At 42.6% G+C, this 20,042-nt stretch overlaps 1 protein-coding gene across 1 annotated transcript; it reads right to left on the reverse strand.

Moving 5' to 3' along the window:
* Positions 1-17,351: 17,351 nt before the first annotated feature.
* LOC128052564 (dolichyl-diphosphooligosaccharide--protein glycosyltransferase subunit 1-like) lies at positions 17,352-19,178 on the reverse strand. The gene has a single exon (XM_052645144.1). The coding sequence runs from the start codon at positions 19,176-19,178 to the stop codon at positions 17,352-17,354; it is 1,827 nt and encodes a 608-aa protein (XP_052501104.1).
* Positions 19,179-20,042: the final 864 nt, after the last annotated feature.

Raw genomic sequence — 20,042 nt, forward strand, 5'->3', positions numbered from 1 at the left:
TGGTTATTTATCACCCCTCATATTTGTGTCATGTTTTTCACTTTATGAAGCACTTCCACATCTGTTAACTCTTTGGATTTATACTCTGTGAGGCAGACAGGGAAAGAATTATTATTCCTATTCAGCAAAGAAATGGAGGCTCAGAATTGTGGAGTGACTTACTCGAGGTCACATGGTGAATAAGAAGCGGAGATGAAACTGAAACCCAGATCTTCCTCCTCTAAGCTCAGTGCTTTGTCCCCACTAAGAAAAGTGCTAAAGCCAACCCCCAAGCTGGTCCTTTGGCCTGAAAAGGAACCCCATATGTGCAGCCAGAGGTGGTTGGTGGTGGGTGAACTTCACAGCCCTGAGTGAGTCCAAAATCTCCATGGCCGCTCTAAATGGAGGCCCTTCCCAGGCACCAAGAAGCCCTTGGGGGATGATCCCTGGCAGGGACATGGCTCTCAGCAGAAACAATTCCTGCAGAGCTTGCAACTCTTCTGACATTTCAGGGTCCCAAAGAAATTAAATGCAAAGTTATATGCATAAGTACACTGGGTATATTTCTGGGGAGATGGTCTGATGCTTTTATCAGATTCTCAGAAGCATCCCTGACCCACAGAAGGGAAAGAACAGTTGTTACAAGCTGAAGCTTTGACTTTCACACCTGAATAGCCCTCTTCCAAGTCCTGTTCCCTGGGGGTGGCCTCTGTGAACCATGGCCATGACCAAAAGTAATAGCCACTAGCCTCTGCTTGCCTTGCCTGTGATGGCCTTTATTTTCTTCTTGTCTAGATTTACCAAATTTACTTTAGTGAGTAGACAGTACCTTTATAGTCACTCTGAAACAACCAAGTTTTTTTTTTTTTAATCTTAAATCCATTATTTAACCCAAGAAACAAGAGTTAACATAAACAGGAATTACCACTTTGTCTGAGCAAACACAATTTAGATGTGCTGTTTCTAATGAAAACCAAAACAGAGCAAATAATTAAGTTAAGAACAACAGCATCAATTTAGTAGTTTACCAATTAGCAATTCACTCCAACATGTTTTGAGTAAACGCTGAGCTCACAGAACACCATGCTTAGTGCTTCTGGTTTAATTGGCCTCTCTGCAATACTTAGCACAACTGGCCTCTGTCATCAACAGCACCATCTTCCCTTGGTCTTGGTGACGCACACTTCTCTGACTACCTGTGGGCTCCTTATGCATGTTTTTGGGTAGGTTCTTCTTCCTCTGCCCTCTCCTTAGATATTAGCTCTGCCCATACACTTTTGTTTTCTGGCTGGGCTGTCTCCCTGATGATTTCGTTGGCTTCCACAACTTTGTTTACCATTTCTATCCTGATGATTCCCAAATCTGTAACCTTGGTTATTCTATCAATACTAATTTTGCTCACTTGGATGAGGACAGCAGCCTTCTAATAGGTGTCTTGCCTCCCATTCTTGCCTGCTTTGATCTATTCACGCAGCCGAGTGATTTTCCCAAAACGCAAACTTAGATCATGGCGTAGGCAGAGAGGTGGGGGTCACAGACAGAGGAGCTCGTAAGACATTCTCAGATGTTTGAAACTTACCCTGAAGGCACTGGTGAGCCACTGAAGAACGGTGGACAGAGTAACTATGATCTAGTTTGCATTTTGGGAAAATCACTCTGGCCTTTGGCCAGATGTATTTCTTTTGTGACCTGATTGCGGAGGCCATTTTGTGGTGATTAAAAAACATATGAGTTTATTCTTCTTCCCACTTAGCTCTTTACCCACTGGTTATGCAGAAATGTAGAGGGTATAGAGGGGCAAGACACTTGTTAAAAAGAGTTTAGAATCAAACAAATTAAAGGAGACCTGAAGGCTTCTCTTTTCATCTCTTTACTGTACGTTATGCTCTGGGTGCATGCCTTCCTCAGCATAAACACACCATCAACATGCCTGGCTCAGCATTCCTACTCACAGGCTCCTCTGTTCCTTGAACTCTGTCTCCCAACCTCCACACCCAGTGGTTCTCCAGGAAGCCTTCTTGATCTTCCTGGCTCTCTCTGGATACATGCACCTCAGAACTCCTAGGTCATGGGCTATGTACATGTACCACCTCTTTTGCACTTCCCATACATGACTTAGGTTTTGATAAAATTTTTCATGTAACTCAGTGCTAAAGAAACTGCCTGCTAATGCAGGAGATGTAAGTTTGGTCCTGGATCCAGAAGATCCCCTGGAGGAGGAAATGACAACCCACTCCAGTGTTCTTGTCTGGAAAATCCTATGGATAGAGGAGCCTGGCAGGCTACAGTCCAAGGGGTCGCAAAGAGTCAGACATGACTGAGCATACATACTTACACATGATAAAATTTTTCATATGAATTTTGCTATGTTTCTCCAGACAAGGCTTTCCTATGTCTCCAAATGAGGCAAGGACTATGTCTGATTCATCTCCATTTCTTTAGTGACTTTTGTTCACTAAGCACTTAGGAAATTTTGGCTGAATCAATAAGATCATCCAAGATCCAACCCTTGAGGGCAGCTTTACTCTGGGATTTGAATCAAGGTTTCTTTTGCTGCTAACCCAGAGCTACCAGCTATTATCCATAGATCATTTAAACAAAGTCACCCTTCTAGACATTCACATTGGATGGCATCACCCATTCACTGGACATGAGTCTGAACAAACTCTGGGAGACGCTGAAGGACAGGGAAGCCTGGCTTGCTGCAGTCCATAGGGTTGCAAAGAGTCAGACATGACTGAGCAACTAAACGACAATAAGAAAAGAGTGTGGAACTGATGGGGAGGAGTCCTGGGTGCAACTCTAATCTCATTCATCACTGATTCAATGAGTCATGTCATCTCTTGCAAAAATAGTTTGTTTTTTTTTCCCAGCTGCAAAATAGTTGTTGTTGCACTTCACAGGTTGTAAGGATTAGAGGAAGTAGTATATCCAAAGGAGCTTTGAAGACATGTTAAATCAAAAAGTGGTAACTTTGTGCTTGTGTGAATATAGTCCTTTTCCTTCTCTATTTACAGGCATCACTATTCTTCTATTCTCTTTCCAGCCATGTCTGACCTTTCCATAACAGTGCTTTTCACCGTAGTGCAAGATGCTCTTGCCTACAGCAAACAGCAGTCTTTAAGTTCAAATTTTATAACTGTAAGTGGAGTCATTCAAAAACACCAGGGTCAGGACCATGGCTGGCATCTACAATGAGAGTCCAGAAGGAGTGATACAAATCAAAGGACCTCTCTTATTATAGAGAGTCAATATGCCCTGGAGGGATTGGTGACAGTAACAGGGGATGTGCAAATGGAATTGGTGAAAATTATACTGAGCATCCTGTGTAAAGACCCAGTGTTTATCTCCTTTTTTTTCACAATGCTGCCAGCACACCAGTATGCTGCATTTTCTTATCTACAGCAAAGTGAGTAAGGCCTGGTCATATAAATACAGAATAGATCCTTCATCTTTCCACCATTTGATATGTAGAATTTATATAATGTATTTATCTTATCTCTTGATTCTAGATATGGGAGAGCTCATACATGTGTCTGAGAGACATATCTTTGGTGCCAAGATGTCAGGAGGACCTGATCTGTGTGGAACTTTCCTGGGGCTCTTGTATAATGCAGTGTGCCCAGAGTCCGGAAGAAAACATTATTGGGTGAGACCTTGAAAGACAAACACCTCTGAAATGGGAGCAAAGGTCACAGTGACAGCTTGTTATCCCCATCTCTCCTACAATTACCATGTGTCATGGGTGGAGTGGCACTGAACCTAGAAGGAAACAGGAAATTTTTCTATAGGCTATAACTTCTCTGCTCTCCTGCCATGCCTCCTTCTTAACCACGGTCTGTCAAGTCAAACTTGAACAGCCAAGGGCCTTCTACCTTAGAGTCCTTGCAACTCCTTCCCTACATTTTAACCCAGTAGCGCACTTATAGATGATCCTTTTCTGGTCGGTTCCTTTCAGACTGTTAACTTCTTAGGATTAGCTACCCCATGGACTGACTATACAGTTCACGGAATTCTCCAGGCCAGAATACTGGAGGGGTAGCCTTTCCCTTCTCCAGGGGATATTCCCAACCCAGGGATCGAACCTGGGTCTCCTACATTGCAGGTGGATTCCTTACCAGCTGAGCCACAAGGGAAGCCCGAATTAGCTACAGATGTTAGATTTGACTTCTCTATCAAATAATGCACTGCAGGCCTAAGGCAAGGGAGGCACCAGGTTCCTGGGACACTGCCCTTGTTACAACTTCTGAGTATCCAGGTCCCTGATATCTGAAAGGGAACACTGGACACACTGTACACATATCCTCTCCAACATGCTGATAATCCTGTGAGATTCTCCCATCAGATGAGAGCTCAGTCTGATACTTTAGAATAATATACTTTGTCACTGAATCAGAAGTACAGTTGAGAAGAGCCTGGAGTTGAGCTTGGCTGTAGGCTCAGCACGGGTGAACAGTGGCATGGCTGCTTAGCAAGTCTACAGCAACGTAGGCAGCCTTGGCAACTGAGAAGGGGCCAAATTAATGGGGGGGAAGTGGGCAGCCCCATTCTAGCCTGTGCTAGTCAGTCCACAGGTGCATTACCACACTCCCCATTACAAGTCCCTTCATAGAAGACAAATAACCTCAGTCCACAGTGGGAAGAGGAGCAGGGTGGATAAACGGTGGGCATAGAACAGATCTGAAGAAACTGGGAATCTTAGTTTACAGGGAAGAAGGCATGTGAGGCCCTTTAAGAGCCACCTCCAAATGTCTGAAAGGTTGTCATTTGGAAATAAGATCAACCATGATCTATGTGAAAACTAAAACCAATGGCTGAAGACAAGCTGATTTTCACTCAATGTTAAGTACTCCTTTCCTAACAAACAGAGCTGACTATCAGTGGAAAAGACTGCCTCGTGAAGGAAGGCGGCCTCTGCCAGTGGGTGTTCAAGCTGAGATTCAATAACAAGCCGTTAAAAGCATGATGGTCTGTGAGATTCCAACTTGTGCGACTCAAAGCTAATGGCATCCAATGGCCATCTCAATTCCACAAAGTTTCGATGCCAAGAGAGAGCATAGAACCTAGTTCCAAAAAGCAGCCTTTCCTGCCACCTCCCTCTCTGTTCCCAGCACACTAATTTTCTCTCTTTCGGTGCTGGTAGGAAGCAGGTCTCCATGAGAGGTGGTAAGTGAGACAAGGCTCTGCCCAGCCCTCTCAGCATGACTGGCAATTAGCTGGACTCCAGCCTTCCAGGACTCACAAGCTCACAGCAGGTCATGATATTCCACTGGTGCTTATTTAGAACCCAAGGAAGGAGGCAGCCACAGGTAGCAGGGGCTTAATTCTGAACCCATGCTAACCAAACATTAACATTTGCATTTAAAAAGAGGAGCAGGAAAAAGAGCAATGAAAACTCTACTCAATTAAAGCTGTTTGCAAATGCAAATATGCCTGACACAGAAGAGAAAGGGACTCCTGAGTGGCCACCCCTCTCTGTTGACATTTGCGACCAGACAGAAGAGGGGAGTGTATACATACGCCAGAGGAAGAAGAAATTGGAGTGGGTGGAGGAGTGGAAGATGAGGAGGGACAGAAAGATAATTTTGTTCTATACCACGAAACCTATAATTTCACTCTGACATGAAAATTAGCTCTGTAGCTAATTAGCTTTCTAATATCATTTGCTGCCATAGAAAGGATAAAAGTTTATGAATTTATGAACCTACCTGAAAAAGAAAAAAGGGCTGCAAGTTTGCAAGAGGGGATTAGCTGATTCAAATCACAGGGGCCATTTTAGGGGATTAGGCCTAACATTGCCTTTGTGCCGGGAAGAGCTTCTAGGAACAGGCCTCATGTTGTGTCTGCACACCATCACCCTCAGTGGCTCGACTGGCTTCTCTGAGGAGCCCTCCAGTATTTGGAAAATCCTGATGCTAAAGGTCTCCTTGTACAGTGGCAGGCTCTGTGCTCTGCAGCACCCCGCCTCTGGTCCTAATTGTGCCCTCTTGAGCCTCTGAGCACACTTGCCCTCCTGCTGCCCGGGACCAGCCTACTGTCACTTAAAGTAATTTATGAATCAGGCGATGAGTCCACCTGGAAGGTGGCCCACTTACCCTATCAAACATCTTCTCTTCACCTCTTTGGACTGTTCTAGACCACTTGGCCTTCCCTACCAAGATCACTGTGATCCAATTAGATGTAGAGCCTTCTAGAACTTTCAGAACTCAACTTGGCCTTGAGAAATATCTCTCCTATTTTTATTTTCCTTAAAATATAATTATTGTATATCAGCAAGATGGCAGACTATGAAGTTCTAACTCTCATGACTCCCATAGAAACACTGATACTAACAACCACTCATGGATGAGAGTACCTTTATTAGAGTTTAAGAGTATAGAAGAGGTTTAAGCACCTGAATGGAGCATAAAATCCAAGAATGGTGCATTGCGTGTCAGAAGAGCCATTTTCCTTTATCTATGCCAATCCTTCCCCAAAGTGGCACAGTTCAGGGCCAAGAGAGACCCCCATGGCCCACGGTTTTTCCCACAAGGGAAAGTGAAAGTGAAGTGAGCATCCAGCTTCCCCAGGCTTGCAGAGCACTGCCCAAGATGCCCACTTCTATCTCATCCCACCCAGAATACCCAGGGGATGGGCTCAGCTGACTCACCTGGGAAAAGCTAGAAGCAGAGAAATGGGGTGGGGGCTCAGAGCAACCAGCATGCATATCTCAACAACCACCCACAGATCCTACTAACTAGCTTGCAGTCTTCAATAAGAGCCCTAGAATAGATCAACAAAACTATTGTTGGTTTTGTGAAAAGATAAAATTGACAAACCTTTAGTTAGACTAAGAAAAAAGACTCAAATAATTAAAATTATAAGTGAAAGATTAAACAGTAAACTGATTCCACAGAAATACAAAGGATCATGAGACTACTATGAACAATTATACATCAACAAATTGGGTAACCTAGAAGAAATAGGTAAATTCCTAGACACATGAAGAGAGTGTGATTAGTAATACCAAGACTGAATCATAGAGAAATAGAAAATCTAAACAGGCCAATAACAAGCAAGGAGGTTAAATCAGTAATCAAAAACTTCCCAAATAAGAAAAGTCCGACAACTTCACTGATGAATTCTACCAAACATTTAAGGAATTAATGCCAATCTTTCTCAAAGTCTTCCAAAAATTTGAAGAGAAGGGAACACTTCCAAACTCATCTTACAATGCCAGCATTATACTAAAGCCAGACAAAAAACTTTACAAGAAAAGAAAATTACAGGCCAATATCCCTAGTGAACACTGATGCAAAAATCCTCAAGGAGCTACTAGCCCACCCACTCAACAACACATCAAATGGACCAAACACCATGATCAAGATGGGTTTATCCCTAAAGTAAAGATTAGTTCAACATATGCAAATCAATTTGTGGTTTTCAGTCTGTCTGCCCTCTGATAGGATGGAGAAGGATAAGAGGCTTATGGAAGCTTCCTGATGGGATAGACTGACCGAGGAGGAAACTGGGTTTTGTTCTGATGGGCAGGGCTATGCTAAGTAAATCTCTAATCCAATTTTCTATAGATGGGTAGAGCTCTGTTCCTTCCCTGCTATTTACCTGGGGCCAAACTATGGCGGCATATTGAGCAAACTTGGAAAATAGCAGTGGCCACAGGACTGGAAAAGGTCAGTTTTCATTCCAATCCCTAAGAAAGGCAATGCCAAAGAATGCTCAAACTACTGCACAATTGCACTCATCTCATACCAACCTAGACAGCACATTAAAAAGCAGAGACATTACTTTTGCTAACAAAGGTCCATCTAGTCAGGGTTATGGTTTTTCCAGTAGTCATGTATGGATGTGAGAGTTGGACAATAAAGAAAGCTGAGCGCCAAAGAATTGATGCTTTTGAACTGTGGTGTTGGAGAAGACTCTTGAGAGTCCCTTGGACAGCAAGGAGATCCAACCAGTCCATCCTAAATGAAATCAGACTTGAATATTCATTGGGAGGACGGATGTTGAAACTCTAATACTTTGGCCACCTGATGTGAAGAGCTGACTCATTTGAAAAGACCCTGATGCTGGAGGGAGGAGAAGGGGACGGCAGAGGATGAGATGGTTGGATGGCATCACTGACTCAATGGGCATGAATTTGAGTGAACTCCAGGAGTTGGTGATGGACAGGGAGGCCTGGTGTGCTGCAGTCCATAGGATCACAAAGAATCAGACACGACTGAACTGAACTGATGCAAATCAATAAATGTAATATACCATATTAACCAAATGAAAGATTAAAAACCATATACTCATCTCAATAGATGTAGAAAAAGCATTTGAGAAAATTCAACATCTTTTCATAATAAAAACTCTCAATAACTTAGGTACAGAAGGAATGTACTTCAACATAGTAAAAGCCATATATGACTAGACCACAGCTAACATCAGACTCAATGGTGAAAAGCTGAAAGTTTTTCTTCTAAGATCAGGAGCAAGATGAGGATGTGCATTCTTGCCACTTCTATTCAACCTAGTCCTGGAAGTCCTAGACAGAGCAATTAGGCAAGAAAAAGACATAAAAGGCATCCAGATCAGAAAGGAAGAAGTAAAACTGTCTCTGTTTGCAGATGACATGATACTATACATAGAAAATCCTAAAGAATTCACCAAAAAACTGTTAGGATTAATAAATGAATTCAGTCAAGTTGCAGGATTCAAAATCAATATATAAAACCCAGTTGTATTTCTTCTATATATTAACAACAAATTATTCACAAAAGAAATTAAGAAAACAAATCTATGTACAATAGCACCCCCCAAAAATACTTAGGAATAAACTTATCCAAGGAGGTGAAAAATCTATACACTGGAAACTATAAAACATTGATGAAAGATACAGCAGTCTCACTTCTGGTTATATATCCAGAGGAAAGAAATAAATATCTTGAGATATCTGCACTCCCAAGTTCATTACAGCATAATTCATAGTAGCCAAGATATGGAAACAACCCAAGTGTTCATTGACAGATGAATGGATAAAGAAAATGTGGTGTATATATTGCATATATAATATATAATGTGATTACAGATATATATATATATATATGATATTATTCAGACATAGAAAAGACCAAAATCCTGCCACTTGTGTCAACATGGATGAGTCTAGATGTCATTATACTAAGTGAAATAAACCAGACGCAGAAAGACAAATGCTGTATGATCTCATTTACATATAGAATCTAAAAAAGTCAAATTCATAGAAACAGGGAGTATAACAGTAATTGCCAAAGGCTGGGAGCTGGGGAAAATGGGAAGGTGTTGGTCAAACGATATAAATTTTCAGTTAGAAGATGAATAAATTCTGGGGCTCTAATATACAGAATGGTGTTTATACTTAATATTGTATTGTACACCTGAAATTTTCTAAGCAAATAAATATTAAGTGCTCTCACTAGAATAAAAAGGAAAAAGGTAACTAAAGTAGGTGATGGATGTGTTAAGGAGCTTGATGTGGTAATCATTTCATAATGTATATATATACCAAATAACATAATTTAAAAATAAACAAAGGTTGAATAGACATTTTTCCAAAGAAGACATACAAATCACCACCAGGTTCATAAAAAGATGCTCAACAACACTAACCATAGATTGGAAATGAAAACCACAATGAGATGAGATAGTCTCACACCTGTTAGAATGACTTCTTAAAAAAAAAAGATAAATGCTAGCAAGGATATGGAGAAAAGAGAATCCTGGTACACTATTGCTGTGAATGTAAATTGGTATACCATGATAGAAAACAGAGTGGAGTTTTCTCAAAAAATTAACAAATAGGACTACCAAATGATCTAATAATTTTACTTTTGGGTATTTACCCAAAGGAATTGAAATCAAGATCTTGGAGAAATACCTGCACTTCCACATTCATTGCAGCATTATTTATAGTAGCCAAGATATGGAAATAACATGTGTCTCGATGAATGAATATGTAAAGAAAATGTGATGTATATATAATATGATGTAAAGAGTTGTGTCTGACTCTTTGTGACCCCAAGCACTGTGGCCCACCAAGCTCCTCTGTCCATGGGATTCTCCAGGCAAGAATATTGCTGAGGAAGATTCTCTAAGGAATTTTCCTAACCCAGGGTTTGAACCCATGTCTCCTATGTCTCCTGCAGTGCCACCCAGGAAGCCCTCATATTATATTTTATACACATACATACACACAACGGAATAATATTCAGTCTTTAAAAAGAAGGAAATCCAGCCATTCACAAAACCATGGATAGATCTGGAGCACATTATCCTAAGTGAAATAAGCCAGACACAGAAAGACAAATACTGTGTGACATCACATATATGTGGAACCTAAAACAGTCATAGAAGCAGAGTAGAATGGTGGTTGCCAGGAGCTGGGAAGAGAAGGAAATGAAGACATGACAGTTAGAGGGTGCGAAGTTTCAGTTATACAAGTAAATCTGGAGATTTACTATACAGCATTGTGACTTAGTTAACAATATTCTCTTGTATACTTAAAATTTGCTAAGGAGGTAGATCTTATATTGGGCTTCTCTGGTGGCTCAGTCGATAAAGAATCCAACTGCAATGCAGGAGACCTGGGTTTGATCCTGGGGTTGGGAAGATCCCCTGGAGGAGGGCATGGCAACCCACTCCAGCATTCTTGCCTGGAGAATCTCCATGGACAGAGGAGCCTGGCAGGCTGCAGTCCATGGGGTCACGAAGAGTCAGACATGACTGAGCAACTAAGCACAGCACAACACAGATCTTATATTAAGTATTTTTACCATAAAATAATAGCAATAATAAAAACTGAGTGGGAGGAAACTTTAGGAGAGGATGGATATGTTTTCAGCCTTGATGGTTTCCTGGGTAGAGCTTTTTACATGTCAATCAAACCTCAATAAAGTGCTTTTTATATGTACATCTTTATAGTCACATTTACTGAGCACATATTCTGGGCCATTTCATTTAACTTTTGCAGGAACCCTAGGAGTTAGATGTTCAGTTATTATTTCCCTTAACAGTTGAGAAAACTGAGTCTCAGAGATGCTAACTTACTTGCCAAAGGTTACAGACCTGGCAAATTCTATAGCCAGGATTTTGAATCTCAGACTGTCACTTATTACTAGTATTACTACCTTATATATGCAGGACCTTTCACAGCTCATTGATTATGGGTGTTATTACTCTGTGAATTCTCTCAGTCCCCCAGTGTGTGTGAAGAATGTGAGCCTCATAGAGATAGAGTGCCTGCCCCCATCCACAGATGGGAATCAGTGGTTCTGGAGTTGGAACCCAGACTTTCTGTTCATGCTCTCGTTACCACAGCATGCTGACACACCTGCTAAATATTTTGCCCTAAAATTGTTTTATTATGACTTCTATAAACACAACCAAAAACATTAACAAGTGAGATTAACACAGAGAAATATTGAATGACTGACTGTATTTAAATATTTTTAGACCCTTTTCAATGGGCCCCTAAACATGGTATAATTCGATTCCAAGGCTTTCTACACACAGATAGATATCAGCTCCTGATCACTTCTAAACACCAAGCTCTGGGTCCAAATGATTTCAGTCTAAGACTGCTGGGGATAAGAATCCTTCAAAGCAGGCCATGAAGCTATAGAACCCTGCCCAGCTCCCCACCCATACAAAGCATTTTCCTGCCCTCCCTCCTTCCTGTTCTCTCCCATTTGGAGGCTGGGTTTGCCCCATGACTACAACTCCCAGCCTGACACCCAACCTAAGTTCTTCTGGGCTGGGGCCCATTAACAATTCCTTTCTGGCCTCCCAACCAGATCTGGACACTGTGCAACATGCTCCCTATAATCTGTCCCTACTCCTTCCCATATTTCTTGGTACCTGTAGTTTGTAGTGAACTCAAACCCATACAAGACACTTTAAAGAATAATGTCATCCATTTATCTGATAAAGTCCACAATACATAGAACCCCCAATGAGTAAAAGTGGACCCTTAGTAAAAGACATTAAAGCTGTTACAAAAAATATCATCGGACAGCACCAGGCTGAGGGGTGGGATCTTGGGGGTGTGTGGGAGAGAGGCTTAAGAGGGAGGGAATATATGTATACTTGTGGCTGATTCACGTTGTTGTACTGCAGAAACCAACACAACATCGTAAAGCAACTATCCTCCAATTAAAAGTAAATGTAAAAAATAATAAAATATCTATATCAAATGATCACTCTCCTTCCAACAATCATTATGAATTAAGAGTTTCTTAAATGATTACATTCACTAGTTGTAACAAATTTATTTTGGGAGGTCTTAAAGAACAAATCTAAAGATTAATCATGTTATGCTCTCTGATACTGAAATTGCTAAACTTCTCACAGAATATGAAAAGCAAATTTACTTTTGAAACATCTTCCTCCAGTTTATGGGTCTTTGGGGACTGATTGTGAGTGTTCCGTGGCTACTTCTATAAAAAGGTTTGTGATATCCAATAATAGTACTCTTAAAGAATAATTGGCATCTTTAGAACAGGATTCATGAATATTATTCATCACAGCTCATGGAATCCAACGAAGGCACACAGTCAAGGAAATGATACTTGGTTGATATCCAAAAAAGCCAGAGCTGGCAGTCTGGTTTGCAGCCTCAGTAGTCCAAGCAAGGAATAGAATAGGACACAAGGAGGCATGCGAGTAAATACTACCCATCTGTGTGTCTCTGAGTGTGTGCATGACTTGTGTCCAAGTCTTCTGTGATGCCATGGACTATAGCCCACCAGGCTCCTCTGTCCATGGGATTTCCCAGGCAAGAATACTAGAGTGGGTTGACATTTCCTCCTCCAGAGATCTTCCTGATGCAGGGATCGAACTCCTGTCTCTTCCGTCTCCTGCACTGGCAGGTGGCTCCTTTACCACTGTACCACCTGGGAAGCCTAAATACTTCCCACAGGATTCCAAAGATGTGACCCCTAAATTCAATTTTTCATTCCCAATAATGTCCCTTAGAAAACGTGTAGCTTAATTATAATGAGTGCATCCAGTTTTGATGCCTTTATGTCTTATCTAAGAATGCTCCCCAGTTTCTGTTTTATGTGATATCTATTACACAGTTGAGCTTCACTCTTTTTTTGGTATAATTTCAATCTTTAAAAACTTGTGGGGAGGCTCTACTTTCCTCACAAATGAACAAGAGGATCCCTGATCTCCAGACAGCCTCTCCTTTTACCTCCCTGCTCTGTTAAACCTGCCACTCCCTTCCTTAGTCCCTCCAAAGTGGGTTCCACCTGAAGTAGACTTACTATCCTATTCTTTACATGAGTCCATCACTCCTTTCTCCACGTATTTCCCTCCCACCTCTTCATTTCCTCTATGGACCATATTTGCAGCTGACACACCTAAGCCCATTCTGGCACGCTGTCCTCAGGAAGAACTCCTTTGATCCTGCTGTTTCCTTACTGAGTCTGGTATTTAGTCTTAATTATTTTGTTTATTTCATTCTTTACACTTCACACAATTCCTCCTAACAAGCATCATCTTGGGTTCTCCCATCAATCACTTTTTTTTTTTTAACAGAAATGTATGTTTATTGTTACTTCTGACCCATTCATTGTACAACTAATCCAGCACAAATTACCAGAAAAATTTTACATTATTTATTCAGGACTGTGGTTTCTCAATAACTTTGAACTTGGGGTCTTCAAATGTGAAGTTAGGTAAAGTGTTTGTGTCTGCTTTACCATATATTCGGTCAAGCTTAAAAAGCTCCCTGTCCAGTTCTTGCTGATACTCTGGGTCAGCATCAACAGGTCCTCCAGATGTCTGTCACCTAGTTCTATATTCTCTGAACTTGTCCATGAAGAATTACCGTACAGGATCAAGTTCCTTATTAGATGCCACTGCTGTAACACCTATGTTCCTCCTCAGAGAGACTGAGACTGCAGACTGAATGACAGTGGATCTGAAAAGCCTCTGAAGAATCATGGTGATCCTGTTCCTTGCATTCAATCCCAAGCTGCCAGAGCCGCCACTGCCGCCACCCTGTTCCCATCAATCACTTTAGAAATATAATGGAAGGGAGGGTGGAGTGGGAAGGATGGCTTTTGAAAACTTGAATGCAAATGGCATTGCTAACAAGCTGTGCTACCTATGGAAAATTATGTAGCATCTCTGAGCTTCTATGGGCTTCCCTGGTGGCTCGGATGGTAAAGAATCTGCCTGCAGTGTGGGAACCCAGGTTTGATCCCTGGGTCAGGAAGTTCCCCTGAAGAAGGGAATGGCAACCCACTCCAGTATTCTTGCCTGGAGAATTCCATGGAGAGAGGAGCCTGGCGGGCTTCAGTCCATGGGGTTACAAAGAGTCGGACACGACTGGGTGACTAACACTGAGCCTCTATTTGCTGTAGAGGTTTGTAGAAGAGAGATTATTACCCCCATTAACCAAGGCTGGAATACAATGATCATGAAATGATGAAAGGGAAGGAGTTCCATTAACTACAAAGAATTGTCCAGAAGTAAACTGCTAATCTCCTAGCAACATCTCTGCAGCTGTTAGCAGCTGTATTCTTTTTCCACTGACAGAATCAATGTTCTCATCTCTTCTCTTGATAACTTACTCCTGAGAGACCTGGCCTAATGACCTGTTTTAGCTTCACAGAAGTTGAAGCTGGGCCTTCATTAACTGCAGCTGAAAGTCTTAGTGTGCTAGTGGTCCACCACATAGATAATTTCTTAAAATGCCCCATGGCACATCTCATTCCTTCTCAGTGCCTGGAGAAAAGCACCTGGTAAGTGGTTAAACTGAGCCATCCTCACCACCTTGACAGTTTATACATGTCTAGGGCTTCCTGGTGGCTCAGAGGTTAAAGTGTCTGCCTGTAATGTGGGAGACCTGGGTTCGATCTCTGGGTCGGGAAGGTCCCCTGGAGAAGGAAATGGCAACCCACTCCAGTATTCTTGCCTGGAGAATCCCATGGACGGAGGAGCCTGGTAGGTTGCAGTCCATGGAGTCGCAAACAGTCAGACACGACTGAGCGACTTCACTCACTCACTCAGAGGCAAAAGAGTAGTGCAGGCTTTGAGACATGATGGGCCTGGGTTTGAATTCTACCAACAACCCTTACTAGGTGTATGATCCTGGGTAAGTTTCTTAACTCTGCAAGCCTCAGTTCTCTCACGTATAAAATGGAGACTAATATCTCACATAGGCACTCAATAGATAATAATCATTAAAATGATGATTATACTATAGAAATGTGAAGAATCTGTTTAAGGAGCATCTAGCTTTACTGCTACTTTTACTGGGATTGTTCGTATTTCCTAATAACTTGTTAACCAAGTCCTGAGGTTTCCAGGAGCCACTGTGACATTCACAGGCCCAAGGAGGGAAACCCTGCAGCATCTGCGTAGATGACCTGTTTTTCTCCTAGGCTATCTAAATCCCATTTCTCATACCATGCTCCATATTGCTGGAAAATGGAAATGATACAACTCCTGGATTAATTCCAAACTGAGCCACTGAGAGGTCCCCAAATAAGCCCCTTATTCTCCTGCCTAAATCCTACCCATCTTCCAAGTCTCACACTCTCTGCTTCTCCTAGTGTTCTTGGATAACACGTCTTATCTCCTCTATCCCAATACCTCCTGAAGAACAAAAACCCTGCTACCATCTCACTGGGCAAGTTCAGAGTGGGGCTTAAGGGGAAGAAGAGGCAGAGAAGATGGTACCAATGACCCTTAGAGGAAGTAGAAAGATAAATTACTGAAGTTGGGGAAAATGTGAACCCAAGAGTTACTCTATGTTCAGATAGGATTTTCAAGATGGGAAAAATGCAGTCTAGTGTAAGAAAACAAATGAAAGAAGAGCTATGGAGACTTCATCCTGGAAAGATGCAAAATATCTTCACAGGGCTTTCCATATACAACGTTCTATAAGGCTGTGATTAAAATCCATAATGAAAAGCTAGGTGTGAACAGAGAATAAACATTATTGTTCAATCAGTGCAGAAATTATCGTCAATTAAGCTAACTGGAGAGTCTCAAAAAACCAGAGATGTTCAAACTGTGCTAGAGGGCTCTCCTCCTCTGAGCATTTTTAGTGAGTTTAATACTCCTTTTGCCTGCAGTATACCAGGTACTGTAGCTGTTCTCTGCTGGGGCGCCTCAGGAAAAAAGCTGAGTTTGATTCCTGCCTGTCTTCCTGGAGTCCAACAGAGAGTGAGACACAGAGTCCTTCCTCTATAACTGGGTGCTGGACCACATTTCCTCACGCCTGAGCGAGCCTCAAGGTCAGGTCTTGAGTTGCAAAATTTTGACTCTAAGTCCAGAACCTTTCTAAGACAATGCAACCCCCAAACTGAGAGATCTCCATGAATATCTGCTGACAGAGACGTGACCACCTCCTGGCCCCTTCTTCCTTTACCTGTCTAACTCTGGCAGGAATGCCTCCTCAACCCTACCTGTGGGCTCAGCCTGGCCCCTAGTTCTGGACACTATCCTGGCCTAAAGAAGCATGAGGCCTCAGTATAAGCATAACCAACATGGTGACTGAGACAACTCAGATCTAATCTCTTGGAGGGGAGACAGGACCTCCAGTTCTTTTACCATCTAGTCAATGCTGTAACAACAATGGATTTGGAGTGCTAGCACCTTAAGAAATCACCTGTTTTCACTGCTCCTTGTACTAGTACAGACATAACTTTTCATAGCAAAAACCACAGAAAAATTAGAAGTTTTATTGTGCTTTTTCACATTATAAAATTTTATCTCTGCCTTGCTATCTAGTCTTTAGTGGTCGAGTGGCTGCATAGTATTCCATCAGGTTGATATACCACAATTTAGTTAATCAGCTTTTCTGGGACACTTAGTTACTTCCAGATTGATGCTAAACAATACTATTATGAACGCCTTTTCTCTGAATTTAGAATTACTTTCAAGATTAGATGTTCAGAAATGGAATCAATGAATCAAAGAATAAGAGCTTTCAAAGACTCAATAGAGTTGTTTTTTTTTTTTACAGCCTTAGCTTTATTTTCATTTGGTCATATGTGCTTTAAAAAACATACACATGCTTGTAAAATATCCAAATCTCAGGAATTAGAAGGGTGTAAAACAAGGGGCTTGAGGTGAAAAGAATATCCTAGGCTTCAGAACAAACAAAGCCAACTCAAAAACTTCTTTGTTCAAAATTCAAAGATATTTTGTTTTAAATGATATCTAGGTGTTTTGTTTTGTTTTGTTTTTTAAGAACATTTTAGGGATAAAAACGAAGCTTCTTGTGTTGCTTGAGGCAAGGCCTGGCTTCTCTCTTCCTTGAAGACCTTTTGCAAAATACAGAAGCCATAATCTGCTGGCCTCCATGTTCACTGCCCACCCTGCCCTCTGGAGGGCTACAGGGTATCCAGGATGTGTTCAATTTTACTGACCAGCTCCCGTCGCTTTCCTGAAATGAGCTTTTTATTCTCGATGTAGATGTCTTTCTTGAGCTTGCCGGCCACCAGCCACTCGGCCTCTACTGCTGACTTCAGGACCAGCTCCTTGACCTGTGTGTCCAGTTTTTGCATTTCGCTCACTTTGTCGCACAGGTTGGAGCCCTCAGTTTTCAGCCTGGACTGCAGCACTGCCACCTCGCTGGTCAAAGCCTTGTGCTTCGTTTCCAGGCTCTTCTTGCCACTGTTGAGGCGGGACACATCCCGGGACTGTTTGTATCTACTGACCGTCTTGTCAAAGTGATGGTAGAGACCTAGTCTCTTGCTGACCAGGGTCAAGACCTGCTCTGTTATGCAAGCCACCTTCATCCTGGCTTCTGCAGCTGGATTCTTTGTGATGGATAAGTCCAGCCTGACATAGATGACGATGGTGAAGAACAGAATGGAGAAGGCAGCCACCAAGAGCAGGGGCTCCTGTAGCATGAGCACCTTGCTGAAGGTGTAGTGCACCACAATGTCCTGAATGTGCTCTTCCACCAGGTTTTTCTTGTGGGCCACGATCACAGGGCGGCCAAACGTGTCCAGGTAGGTATAGTGCAGCTCGTCGGGGGCTCGGCTGATCTCATAGGGACTGTCCACCTGGATGCTCCTGGCCCCTTCAGGGAGGATGATCTTCACAGTCAGAGAGTCTATCACTTGTTTATCAAACACGTGGTCCACAAGCCTCATCTTCAACACATACTGGTCTCCCAAATTATAGAGGTACTCATAGCTTGGGAGGTTGTAGCCAATGATGTAATGAGTCTTCCATCCGCCAAAGAGAGGGAAACGAGGCTTCATTTCCATCTCCACCGAGTCATCCAAAATAAGGAGGTGTCTGGTATAAATGCTGCCAATCTCATCCCGGTAATAAACATCCTGGGCAGAGGCAGGAAGGATGGTCTTAAAAGAACGGATGGAGGAGATGCCACTATCTATCCATCTGTCATAATCATAACGCGAAAAAGACCCCTTCAGCACAGCCCCCGTGTGCTTCAGGTTCACGTTTTCTTCCACAGCAATATTACCCCAGTGTGAGACCTCGATGACTCGGGTCATGCTGGTGACGGTCAGGAAAGGGCTGTTGTTCTCAGAATGTACTTTAAAACTATCCTGACTATAGGCAGGGATGTCGTGGAAAGGGCCGTAATCCAGGAGATTGTCATGGCGCATGGGGTTGCCCAATTTGGTATAGCTCTCCACGTTTGGGGAGGCGAGCTTCACACGCATGGTTTGCGTCTTGGTCGGGTAGGGAGAGTAGAAATAAGGGTTCCCCTCAAACACCACAAACTGTTTCTCAGACTGGGTGATCTGGGTTGGATACGGCTGAATCACGTGGGTATAAACGGCTTCCACAACGACTGAAACCTCAGCCCCAGGATCGAGAGCAACTGGGAGTTGGACTGTGAAGAATCTCCCGCTTTTACCGTTAATTTTGGTCTCCTGTACTTCCAGGCTGTTGGTTTCCTCATCCACTCCCGTCACCTGCACGCCGAGGTGTGCCAGCTGGGCCTCCAACTTGGGCTCCAGCGCTACCAGGAAGGAGGCAGCGTGGGGCGAGGAGTCACTGCCCGCGTGAGCCAGGACCACCTCGGCTGTCACCTTGGCCAGGTGGCTGCTCAGGTCCACCGTGCGCCTCACTTCTTCATTGACCAGTGGCGGAGCCTCCGCAGAGGTGCTGCCTGGCTCCAGGGCCCAGGGCGCAAACAGCAGCAGCAACGGCAGCAGGTGGACTGCGGGCGCCTCCATAGCCGTGACCTAGTTGAGCCCTGCCTGCGTGTGCGTGCCCTGCGTTCCCCACAGGGCCGCGGCTCATTGGGCCACTCAGTTCCCCAAGATGGCGGCGCCCAGGGCCCCACAGTTAGTATTTAATGAGGTAAGTTTTTTTTTTTTCTTTTCAATAATAGTGTCTGCTTTTTTATTTTTTTTAATTGAAGGATAATTGCTCTCAGAATTTTGTGGTTTTCTGTCATACATCAACGAGAATCAGTGATACTGATTCTTGTTGAGGTATCTGTAATGACTTTACATCACTATAAGCAATCTGTAAGTTACTATTCCAGTTTCAGCACATCACCTCTATCAGACGTGATTATCTAACATTTTTGCTAATTTAGAATGAATAGTAGTATCTCATTAAAATCTTCTTGTACTTCTTTACTCACTGGTGAGTTGGAAGATTTCCTTTATGCTTGTTACTAATCACATTGCCTCTTGTATATTTTGAAAGTACAAGAATGTTTACTCTAGTGGCCCAGATGTTTGGGTTCCTGCATTTATAAACTGTTCTCCCTTGCTTTGGCTTTATAACCTATTTGCTAATCTCCCTCACACCACTTCATCCATTATTTGTGTACTGTTTAACCAAAGCCTACAAACTTGGGTAGGGATTAAGACAATGTCACTTGCAGTTTGGGCTCCAGTATAAATTCCTTTTTTTTTTGTTTTAAAGCTGTGTGGCATTAATTGATTCACTTTTTCTCTCAAAGTCTCTTTTCTCACATGTAAAAAAGAGAAACACCACTTCTCTGCTTACCCCACAGTGTTATATGAGAACTATAAGCCTTGTAAAAGCAGGGTCAGACAATTTTTTCTGTAAAGGGCCTTATGGTA

The sequence above is a fragment of the Budorcas taxicolor genome, chromosome 8, assembly GCF_023091745.1.
Source record: "Budorcas taxicolor isolate Tak-1 chromosome 8, Takin1.1, whole genome shotgun sequence".
NCBI lineage: Eukaryota > Metazoa > Chordata > Mammalia > Artiodactyla > Bovidae > Budorcas > Budorcas taxicolor.

Coding starts and splice junctions, on each gene's coding strand:
- LOC128052564 (XM_052645144.1), bottom strand. CDS start 19,178: ATGGAGGCGCCCGCAGTCCACCTGCTGCCGTTGCTGCTGCTGTTTGCG.